The sequence below is a fragment of the Rhincodon typus genome, chromosome 37, assembly GCF_021869965.1.
Source record: "Rhincodon typus isolate 14 chromosome 37, sRhiTyp1.1, whole genome shotgun sequence".
Lineage (NCBI taxonomy): Eukaryota > Metazoa > Chordata > Chondrichthyes > Orectolobiformes > Rhincodontidae > Rhincodon > Rhincodon typus.
The window spans coordinates 15,037,568-15,049,658 of record NC_063368.1 but is presented as its reverse complement, the minus strand read 5'-3'; the positions used below and the strand labels follow the sequence as shown (position 1 = coordinate 15,049,658).

Below are 12,091 nucleotides of genomic sequence, written 5' to 3'. Positions count from 1 at the left end.
TCTCTCTCTCTCTCTCTCTCTCTCTCTGGTCCTGTGTCTGTCTGTGTCTCTCTCTCTCTCTCTCTCTGGTCCTGTGTCTGTGTCTGTGTCTGTGTCTGTCGTCCCCCACCCCTCTCCCCCAACCCTGCTGTCGTCTTCCTCCCCCCCCCCTTACCCTTTTTTCACTCTCGCTGTTTCTTCAGTAATATTGGCTTTATCTCTAAACACACCCCACCCCCACTGACCTGCTGTGGATGGTATTGGTGAAGCTGTATTCTGTATTGTGCATGTGCTGTTTCAGATTAGAGGCTGCAGTAAACGTGTCGGTGAGGTTCCTGGTTTGATCCAATGTGGGGACAGGAGAATCCCAGTTTCTGAGCATCCCATAACTGTGGGTGCGTGGTGGTGAAGAACGTGCTGGCGCCTATGAAATGGGGGTATTCAAAAAAAGTAAATCTGGCTCATGTGTGGAGGCAGAATGCGATATCGTCCAACTCTGAGCAAATATTTCTTTGATATTCAAATGTTTTCCCCATTTCCAGTAAGGTGATTATTTCTGGCGCAGAAATACAACTTTTCTTCCAATTCGAGTAGGTGTGATAGGACCTGAACTTGTAGTGTGGGCGTTGAGAGGATCAAAGTGATGGATTTGTATCAATGAAGTATACTTAATTCTAAAGATATGCTAATTATTCTACCTCGCCCTGCACCTGAGCATGTTTTACTGCGGCAGGGATACTTCGTTCAGAAGGTAGGACTGTGGTTATTTAATTGGAACACTTGTTTTTACTTTTTTCTTCCTCCTCCCATCCAACACAGTTCCTGTTCTCCTGAAGTGCAGAAATTGTGGCTGAACGTGCCATTGCAAAACCCTCACAAATTAGACATGAATCTGCAATTGGACAGCACTTGCTGGCTAATCTAAACATGTGAAGAATTTTGCTAACAACCATTTTAGGATTGCCACTTGGGTGTGCTGGAGGTGACATACTTTAATACACCAGACTCCATGTTCTGTGGAGACGGACAGACCATGTACGTGCACTGCACATTGTTCAACCCCATCCGAATAGTTGATATCCATTCACTGGTTCATTCTCAGTGCAATGCCCTGATCGGCATAAGCCTGCCTAGTTTTAAAATTTAACAAAGCCTGGCTGTTAACTGTCGATCATCATTAATGGGTACATCATTCATGGCAACTCCTCCTCCAATCAGAGTCCACTTACGAGCCAATCAGCATTTTTCTCTTGTGCAGGATAAATGTTAGTTTATTCCTTGAATTGGTATCCTTGTGAATGGTCCTGATGAGTGCAGCCATAAGGCTTTGACAAAATGTCATTTTTTGGCAATACTTGCTACCAAGCAGGTATTCTAACCAGTTTTTTGGAGTTCTTTGAAGCAGTAACACGCATTTTGATAAAGGAGAGCTTGTAGGTGTACTATACTTAGTCATTGAGCTGTACAGCATGGAAACAGACCCTTTGATCCAATCTGTCCATGCCGACCAGATATCCTAAATGAATCTAGTCCCATTTGGCTCATGTCCCTCGAAACCCTTCCTATTCATGTACCCATCCAATGCCTTTTAAAGGTTGGATTTCCAAAAGGTATTTAGTAAGGTGGCACTTCAGAGCTTATTATGGGAAATAAAGGCTCAGCGTTGAGAGAGAAACCTGTTTGCACGGTTAGAGACTGTCTGGCTGATAGAAAACAGAGGACGCTTGAATGGGTTGTCATTTGATGAGTGAGATCCTGCAAGGGTTCTGTAATAGAGTTTCAATCCTTTTACAATTTACATCAATGATTTAGCTGAGTGGAATGAAGATGCAGCAACTAAATTCGCAGCTGACACCAGGGTAGGTAAAGTCTGTTGTGATTGAAGACTTTGCAGATGGCCCTTGATGGGTTGTGCGACAGTGTAAACACGAGTATAATGCAGAAAAATGAATTTCCCAAATTGGCAGGCATCATAAAAAGCAGAGGATGGCTGAAATGGAGAACAGGTGTAGAATTTGACAGTGCTAAGGGATTTGGGTGTTTTGGTGCACAGAAAGTTAGCTTGCAGATACTGCAGGCCATCAAAAAGGCTAATGAGATGCTATCCTTTTTATTGTGTGAAAGGATTGAATTTAGTTTTAGAATAACATCCTTACTTTTATGGAGAGTCTGCATCACAAATGCTGTGTTTTGGTGACCTTGTTTAGGGATCTTCAGAAGAGGTTTACAAGATTGATACCTGAAACAATTGCGTTGACTTCTGAGGAAAATCCCATTGGCTGTGCTCCTAGGTGGTCATTTAGAGTCATACAGCACAGAAACAGACCTTTTGCTCCAACTAGTCCATGCTGAACATAATCCCAAACTAAATAGTCCCGCCTGCCTGCTCCTGGCCTACATTCCTCCAAAACTTTCCTGATCGTGTAATTATCCAAATGTCTTTTACATATTGCAACTATACCCGCATCCAGCACTTCCTCAGGAAGTTCATTCCACACAGGAGGCCCTGTGGTGGAGCTGGATGTGAGGACTGTAACACATGGCCATCATTTGACCCAACAGGTTCAGGAGGCTCCTTCCTCCTCATTTTTCATCCCGTTGGTGTATGCTCCTTTTTTTCCCTCATGTCTATCCGGGTTCTCCTCCTTTCCCTAAACCGTCTCCTTTAACCAATACGTAAATGTTGTTTTACTTACTTGAGTGACGAATTGTGCTTGCATTAATTATTCAATATCTGTATTCCCCTGCTTTCTACCCACCCAGAGGTTGAAACATTTCTACCTGTTGACTCCTAATAAAAGAATGATTGATTGATTTGATTGGCATTTATACAGTGCCTTTTCACAGAATCCTGACAGAGTTAATTTGGTCCATTGAGGCTGCACTGAACCTCCTGAAGAGCATCCCACCTAGACCCTACCCTATCCCTCTAACCCTGCATTTCCCATGGTTAACCCACCTACCCTACACATCCCTGGACACAATGGGGCAATTTAGCATGGCCAAGCCACCCAACCTGCACATCTTTGGACTGTGGGAGGAAACCGGAGCACCCAGAGGAAACCCCCACAGACACTGGGAGAATATGCAAACTCCATATAGACAGTTGCCCGAGGCTGGGATTGAACCCGGGTCTCTGGTGTTGTGAGGAAGCAGTGCTAACCACTGAGCCACTGTGCTGCCCTTCTGTACAGGATGTCCCAATAAGTGTTGCAGCCAATGAAGTGTGGTCTCTGTGGTGTAGGAAATGTCACAGCTGGTTATGCGCACAGCAAGCTCCCACAAACTGCAGTGTGCGAATGAGCAGGATTACTGGCCTTCGCACTTTTCCACGCCACCCCTGTGTTCTTCTTCTGAAATTGTCTTCCGTCCCCCTGAGCATGCAGGCAGGCTGATGTCTGTTGAACATCTTCTGAGAGTTAGCGCACCCAGCAGAGAACAGATCTCCCTCTGTCAGCCCCGAGAGCCAGTCCTGACATGTGTCCAGCAAGGGCCTCGAACCCACAACCTGGCCGAGTGGTATTGCCGCTAATCAATTAATCCAGAGTCCCAGGCCATGTTCTGGAGACCCAGGTTCGAATCCTGCCAGATGATAAAATTTGAATTCAATAAAGAATCTGGAATTAAGGCTCTAATGATGACCATGAATCCGCTGCCAGTTGTCATCTGGTTCACTCATGTCCTTCAGGGAAGGAAACTGGCGTCCTTACCTGCGTTAGCCTCCATGTGACTCCAGACCCACGGCGATGTGGTTGACTCTTAGTTGCCCTCTGGGCGATTCAGGGTAGGCAATAAATCCCAGCCTAGCCAGAGATGCCCACATCCCACAAATGAATGAATGACTCGGATGTGAGTAAGTGCTCCACGCTGAGCCGTAGCTAATGGAAACTATTGGGTTGTCACTTGGCGTCTAAGCACCTCATCCTATTGGTCTTTCCTGGAACTTCTGCTGGCAGTGATAGTCACTGTTTCATTAGCCTATGTGAACTATCAGCCTTTCTTGTTCCTCCCATAGGACAGCTGTTGCGTTGATCTGCAGGTGATGTTGTCTCTGAATCGCTCGATTGGACACCTTTACCGTCACTCAATGGATAGGCTCCAAAATTTGACGTTCAATGTGCTCCGGGAGCTGAGGTTTCTGGAGGATTGCCCGATTCATGTAAGTCTCCCATGTGCCTTTGGGGGTGAGGGGGATGGCCTGAAGGAGGGACAGAGTTCGGAGTTCACACTACTCCTAACCTATCCCACCTTTCTCCACTCTGAGTCCCAGTGCAACCTTTGGTGACCCTCTGTAATAGCATCAATATTCCTGGGGCCATTAGAGGAGTTAAAGACTTCAAAATGTATGTGTACTTCCCCAGTCTATTTGTATTCTAGACCCAGGTTACCAAAAGAACATTAAAACCAAAAGAACTGCAAATCTGAAACAAAAGCAGCAATATCTGTGGAGAGAAATCAGCGTTAACGCTTCCTCAGAACGCCTCTGCAGCAGGAAGAGGTTTTCAGATGAGATTTTATCTAAAAGGGAAAACAGGCCTTAGTTTGTGGATAATAGAGATGCAGGATTCAAAGAGGAGGAGGTCCTGACCAATAGTGATCCCTCTGATACACACCATCCGAACAGACCGGAGATAGCAAGAACTGCCGATGCTGGAGTCGGAGATAACACAGTGTGGAACTGGACGAACACAGCAGGCCAGGCAGCATCAGAGGAGAAGGAAAGCTGACGTTTTGGGTTGGGACCCTTCTTCAGAAAATCTTAACTTTTTGAAGAAGTGTCCTGACCCGAAACATCAGCTTTCCTGCTTCTCTGATGCTGCCTGGCCTGCTGTGTTCCTCCAGCTCCACACTGCGTTATCCCAATAGACCAGATTTCTGTACTAAACAAAAACTACTATTAATTACAAACAAAGATGTATGACATCGTTATTTGTGAATCATAGGCCTATAACTCCACTAATTAAAATTGTAATGTCCTTATAAGCCAAGCCCCCTTACGCTGACAGGCAGAGAGACCTAGATGGGGTCTGCGGTGGAACTTTGGGTGTTATGGACAGAGGGAAAACCGGGAAAAGAGTTACATGAGGTCATTGTTTATGGGATGTGTTGAAATGCTTCTTGCACTGGTCAGATATCAGACCAGATATTTCCACTGGTTTGCAAGAGGCACAGAGTGGCTGGTTCACTTTACAAGAACTTATTGACTAAAGGTCACAGCTTATGGCATCTGCTGAAGTAAAGATAAGCAGGTTTTCTTCAGGCTTAACATGTCTTTTGCTTCAGAGAACTGTTTAAGTTCCTGAGTGGGCTTCTCTACACCTTGTTCATAGGCCCAAGCTATTCAGCTACCTGAGAGCCGATTGTCAAATTGTTGGCAAGCAGAAAACCTCTGCCTTGGTAACTGGGCAGTAGTCCACGAACCAAACCAGAATTTGTTGCTACCCAAAACCACCATTTGTGCACAACCCCTTAGGCCCAGTTCATATGCAAACGCTGCTGTAACCCACAGCTGTACAAAGTGTTCACAATGAAGATCAAGTTACTGGCTTTCAAAGCATGCAATTATCCTCTGTTTTAAGACTTTTTTTTTTCTCATTTCAGTTCACAATTTTAAAAAAAAAAAATGCACAAATAAAAAGACACATAGTTTGTAAAGATTGTAAGGCAATGGCCTACTGGTATCATGTTAGTCCAGAGGCCCAAGTAATGTTCTGAGGATCCAGGTTTGAATCATGCCATGGCAGATGGTAGAATTTGAATTCAGCAAAAATCTGGAATTAGGAGTCTAATGACGACCATAAATCCACTGTCAATTGTCGGAAAAACTCATCTGGTTCACTAATGTCCTTCAGGGAAGGAAACTGCCATCCTTACCAGGTCTGGCCAAAATGTGACTCCAGACCCACAGCAATGTGGTTGACTCTTAACTGCCCTCTGGGCAATTAGGGATGGATAATGAATGCTGTCCTGGCCAGTGATGCTCTCTTTCTGTGAATGAATAAAGAAAAAAGGCTTTCTAATTCAGTCAGCTAATGGGTTCACATTGAGTGCACTGGAAGTTGCCTTGGGGGCAGGATTTTCTTTTATTTGCCCAGAGAGTAGAAAAAAAGAAGTTTCAAAAATAGTTATGAACATACTGGGCCTCCATTTTGAAGTATGTGTGAGGAGTCAAATTGATCTATCCTTCTGTTTAGTTCACTCATGGATGTGGGTATTGCTGGTTGAGTCAGCAACATTGACCCTCGTTACTCTGGAGAAGGTGGTGGTGAGCTGCCTTCTTGAGCTACTTCAGTCTATCTGGTGTAGGTAGACCCACAATGCCATTAGGGGGACGTTCCAGGATTTTGAGCCGGCAACACTGAAGGAACAATTGTATTTTTCCAAGTCGGGATGGTGTGTGTCTCTGAGGGGATCTTGAGGGATCAATATTGGTCAGGACCTCTTCCTCTTTGAATCTGCATCTGCATTGTCCACAAACTAAGGCCTTGTTTTCCTCTTTTAGATGAAATCTCTTCTGAAAGCCTCTCCCTGCCACAGCCCTGTGCTCCCACGGGATCACATTGGGGAATTTTACCCAACTTGTGCCCTCAAGCCTTTGAAGAGGGTAACTTTCTGACTCTGTATGTGGTGCTACAAACTGAGCTGTGACTAGCACCACATTGGACTGTTTCATCCTTTGAGGATATTTCTATTTTTTTTTAAGTTGTGTCTCCCTGCTCATGGTGACACATTTATTCCCCATTCCAGGAATCCTTTCACTGTGAAATGGTGCAATGGAATTCTTCGCATCTTCTCCTGAACTTGATGGAACGTTTCAGACTTTTCGATGCCACGTTCAACCAGAACAAATGTGACTTTGGACGATGCACTTTACACGCCTGCCTGGCAGGTAAGGACTTCTCTGTTTTTGCAGCTTCACTTGTCATTGTGTCATGGGGTGGTGGGGATTAGTGTGGTCTTTGTTCTCGGTAGGGTTCGAGGGTCAGCAGTAACGTGGCAGTGTGAGGGAATGTAACACCTCCCCGTTACTTGGGAGTGAAATTGAGCAGGGTCCTGCAACAAGCAGCAAGCTGCACCAACCTCATGGGATCAGACAGCGGGGATAGTGGCCATGTGGCCGTTGCACATGTCAGCTTTGTTTAGTAGAACTATCCAATTAATCCCGCTCCTCTTCCACCGCATCAAGTGCAGCATTTATTGTCCATCTCAATTTGCAACTTGGTAAAACTTGTAATAGAGTAGTGTTAAGAGATAACAAGGTGTAGAGCTGGATGAACACAGCAGGCCAAGCAGCATCAGAGGAGCGGGAAAACTGACGTTTCGGGCCTAGACCCTCTCGCCTCGCTCTGAGTAAGTTTCAGTGTAAACTTGTAGCTCTCATCCCTCCCCGTTCTGCACGCCTGTCTATTGGTCGTTGTACTGCCAAGTCCGAAAATAAACGTGAAGTTTAATTTCCGACCCTTCCTGCTTTTAGGAGATGTTGCAACGACAATATTGCCAGCAGCAAATGCCACAGCAACTTCAGTGGAGCCGGGAATGTTTGCCAATGGAACGGAGAACGTGCCCACCCGTGCAATTATTGGCAATGCAACCAATCCCACTCCAGCTATGACCCATCGCAACCTGACCAGCTTAACCAACGGAAGCAATCCGTCTCCAACCTTGACCAATTGGAACCTCACAGGCTTAGCCAATAGAACCAGCACCATTCTGGCTTTGATGAATGACAGCATAGCTGCTACAACAAACCAAACCAATATCAACCCAACACCTCCAAGCAATGGAAACAACAGCCCACTAGCAGCAACATTCTGCAGCACTGAGCCCCGTGCAACCATCTCTCCAATAGCAACACAAACAGTTGTAATCATACTCATAGTCAGCATGTTTTTAAATATGGCCCTCTTCACATGCTTGATGGATAGGAGAAGGCGGATGGTAAGTGATTATTTTTTTTTCTTTTTATTTTGAAGAGATATGAGAGAGTACCTTCACAGTACTGTACTTTCCTCAAAGCAGAATTATTCCAATTTGGTGTTTGTTAAATCCTTATTTACACCTTGCAGCAACTTTGAATCGCATTTATATTGCTGCTAGTTGCAGTGGAGCGATTTAATGTCATGGAAGTCAGAGGCCAGAAGTGGAGGAGCGTGGATCTCTCCACTGTAGGCTGGATGAGGTTACGGAAGTGGGAAAGGGGTCTGAAAACCATGATGAGAACTTTTTAATTGGCAAGACATTGCTGCCTAAGGTGCCAGTTGAGATCAGCATGCTCTGAGGTCAGTGAGGGACCTGGTACGTTGTGTGAATTTAGGATAGGAACTGCAGAGCACGAGACCCAGAGGACCTTGGTTTGTGGTTGCGTTTTGTTCAGGAGTGACTTTCTTTTTGGGAGATGCGAAGGCTTTTGTGCCGACTTGTAGAAGCATTGTGAACAGTTCTCAAGTCCACAATTCAGGCTGGCTAATCAGTCCTGAACTGTCCGAGAAAAGCATCTTTCCGGTTCAATGCTGAACCGCTGCCCTGCCCCATCTGCTTGACAGATGCATAGTAAAATGCTGCGATGCTTTTCTGAAGGTGGATTCTCCCCAGTATTGTGGAGAATATTTCCCCCCCCCCCACCCCACCCCAACCACAATCACTTCCCAAACAAAAACGCAATGAGGTTTGTTGAATTTGTAGCCATTCCTGTAATCTTGCTGTGCACAATTGTCAGCTACTGTTTCCTACAACAGTGACAGCACTTAAATGCTTTGTTATTGAAAGATAGCCAGGGCATTCTGAGCTCATGGAAAAAAAACGCTATGTGAATCCAAAATCTTTTAAATCCATTTGATTGGTGCGGTTTTTTTTTCCTGAGGAATCTTGAAGGATCATTCATGTTTGCATTAGCCAGCCTTGAAGTTTTCACCAAATTGGATTTTGTGGCAACTTATTGTGTTTTAGATGTAAATTTTCCAAGTGTGCTATGTTTTGATTGGGGATCATACGGTTTAAACCTCCCTTAAACGTGGATCGCAGGCTGCGATGAGGCTGGTGATTTCACACTGAGGTTACTTCAATGTGTTTCAGTGCCCTTGGACTGTGGCTTCCTGCTAGTTGATCCCTGGGCAGAAACTGCCAACTAGAATGTGCTACCCAGTGATTTAACCAGAGGCCAAGGCGTCACTTTTCAAAAAAAAAATGATGCCTGCAAAATAAGAGCTCGGGGCGTGTGGGATAACTTTAGCATTGATGGAAAATTGGGTGGCTATTAGGAAGCAGCGTGAGTATAGTGGGTCTTCTACAGGTTGGCAGGACATATGTTTGCCACAGGGGTCAATCTTGGGGCAATTGTTAACCTATAAATGGCTCTTGGGGGTTGTGGGGGTGAGCGGTCATTCATGGCTGCTAAACTTGCTGGTGGTACTTTGCTATATATCTTTGCAAGTTATGAACAGGACAAAAGGAGGCTATAAAGGGACCTAGAGATAGTAGGAACTGCTGATGCTGGAGAATCTGAGATAACAAGGTGTGGAGCTGGAGGAACACAGCAGGCCAAGCAGCATCAGAGGAGCAGGAAAGCTGACGTTTCGGGTCTAGACCTTTCTTCAGAAAACTGATTTCTGAATCTTTCTTTATCTCTATCAAGGTACCTAGATCCATTAAGAGAGCAAGTAAAAATCTGGTAGACAGTGTGTCGTGTGAACTAGCCCATTTTGGAAGGAAGGAAATGAATAGAAACAGCATTTTATGGAAATGGAGAGAGACTGCATTGCAGAATTTGCAGTACCAATGGATCTGGGTATCCTGGTACATGAATCTTTTAAAGTTAGCATGCAGGTACAGCAAGCGATTTAAGAAGGTAAACAACATTCTGTTTACCCACAAAGTAATGGAATGTAAAAGTAAGGGTGTTGTTCTCCAGTTTTTTATTTTGAACAGAGCATTGCAGAGTAAGGTGTGCACAATTTTATCTATTATTTTTAGGAAACGATCTAAATACTTTAGAAGCAGTTCAGAGAGGATTCGCTCAACTAATAGCTGGATTACACTATGGTGGTGTTCTGCCAACAGGAAAGATTGACACATTAGGGCTTGTGTCCATTGAAGTACTAAGGAAGGAGAAATCTACTGCCGTTGGAGGCAGTCCAGATCTTAGTGAGAGGAAACCAAAGGATTCTTAGAGGGTTTGATGGGGTAGGTATGGAAAGGTGGCTCCCCCTGTAGGAGAGCCTAGGACCAGAGGGCATCATCTCATTTGAAACAGATGAAGAGTAGTTCCTTCTGAGGGGAGTGAATCTGTGAATTCTTTCCTGTGGAGGGCCTTAGAGACTGGGTCATTAAGTATAGTCAAGGCTGAGAAGACTTTTAGTCAGTAAAGGGTATTGGGGGAAAGGATAGGACAGTGGAGTTGAGGATTATGAGATCAGCCAAGATGGAGTGGGCTGAATGGCCTACTCCTATGCCTACATCTTATGAAATCAGAGTAGGATCCTGAGTGGACTTGACCGGGTGAATTCTGAAAGGATGTATCCCTTCTGGAAAAGATTCAACCTAGACAATCTGGATATAACATTTGAAATGAGGTTTTTTTTTCCCTGAGGATTGTGGGTTTTTGGACCACTGTGTCTTTCCCTAGACTCTGGTGAAGATGGGGGCCATTAAATATTTTAAGGCTGCTGTTGATAGCCTTTAACTCCCTGATTAGTCAAGAAACTATTGGCATGGGGTGAGATTGCGTGAAATTTGAAGTCAAAATATTGATCAGTCATTATCTTAATGAGTGGTGGAACCAGTTTGATGGACCGAGTGGCCTCTACTTGCTGATGGAACATGTGCCCACTGTAAGGCTGATTTTTGAGGTGGTTTCCCCGTTTGTGATGCCTTGCAAGATTCAGTAGCCAATACTTTTTTCTCTCTGCACTGTACGCAGTTGGGAGATTTTCTTTTGCTTGAGAGGATGGTTGGTACCTGTGGGACTTTGAGAAACAGGTGGTTCCCTCAGGGGAGGAGGGATAAGAAATCCCGAAGGATTACAAGATAAAACTGTACTAGTCCAAATCTTGGTTTCTAGGATGGGTTGTCGAACTGAGAATTTTGAACAAGATTGGCTGCAACTCTGCTTTTCAGCATGGAACTGCAAAGAGACATGAGAGGTTTTTCACTGTTCAGTCATCAAGAATACCAAATTTCAACCAATCATCAAAATTTATTCCACAGGAGGAATGTTTGACAAGTCGCTTCTGGCTGAGGCATTGGGGGAAGCACTTGGGGAATGTGCTGTCCCAGCTCTCGGATAATTTAAGAAAAAAAGCTCAAAGTCTGAATCCTCCTGTTTACAGAGAGCTAATTCCTGCCTCAATGCCAGTTATATCTCCTCTGGCTCTACTTTCAAAACCCCAAACTAAATCTTTACTATTAGATATGATTCAATGATTGGGTGACACTTGCTTGTCAAGCCAAAATGTGTCAATAACTATGCTGATAACCAGCTTACGACCACCACGATCATATAAATCAAACTCGTGTTTCTCGCTTTAGCGATATTCCATGCTTTCTCTTTGTGGAGTCCAGTGGTTCTGGCTGATTGTGAACAGAATGTCAAAGTTTCACTTCAATCCTTTGAATATGTCCCACTGGGTCTGAGCAAATTGACATCCTCCCCGCTCCTCTCAAACAAAAGGCTTTCTGTGAAATTAAATTGTTTAGCGTTTCTTTCAGTCTCGTTTGCTGGAGGTTAAAAAGGACTGCAGGTGGACTTTATTTCTAAACTGCATTGTGATGATCTATGAGTGAGGTTGTAGAGAAGTGGTTGTGAGAAGGAAGTGCTTCAGTGATATCTCGGGCAGTGGAGACTGAGCTTAGATTTGTTGGGCGGAGTAGAAAGTGATTTTCTCGTGTCCACCTGAGCATTCCTTTTATTTAAAAGAAAAAACATTCTTCCAGGATTCGATGAGGGGAGGTAGAGAGAGACCACTTCCTCTGGAGGGACTGAACAAAGGGGACAGAATCTTAAACTTAGAGCCAGACGGTTCAGGGGTGATGTCAGAAAGCACTCCTTTTTTTATATAAAGGGTTAAGGGTCCCTCTGTGTCTGTCTCTCCCTCTGTGTCTGTCTCTCCCTCTGTGT

General features: G+C 44.6%; 1 protein-coding gene across 4 annotated transcripts in view; it reads left to right on the top strand.

Moving 5' to 3' along the window:
• LOC109924710 overlaps positions 1–12,091 on the top strand; it is a 48,121-nt gene that overhangs the window by 29,562 nt on the left and 6,468 nt on the right. For all 4 annotated transcript variants that reach the window (XM_048617738.1, XM_048617737.1, XM_048617739.1 and 1 more), the window contains 3 exons: positions 3,995–4,138; positions 6,727–6,868; positions 7,454–7,917. In XM_048617738.1, the coding sequence (XP_048473695.1) occupies positions 3,995–4,138; positions 6,727–6,868; positions 7,454–7,917 (750 nt within the window). The remainder of the gene's footprint in view (positions 1–3,994; positions 4,139–6,726; positions 6,869–7,453; positions 7,918–12,091) is intronic.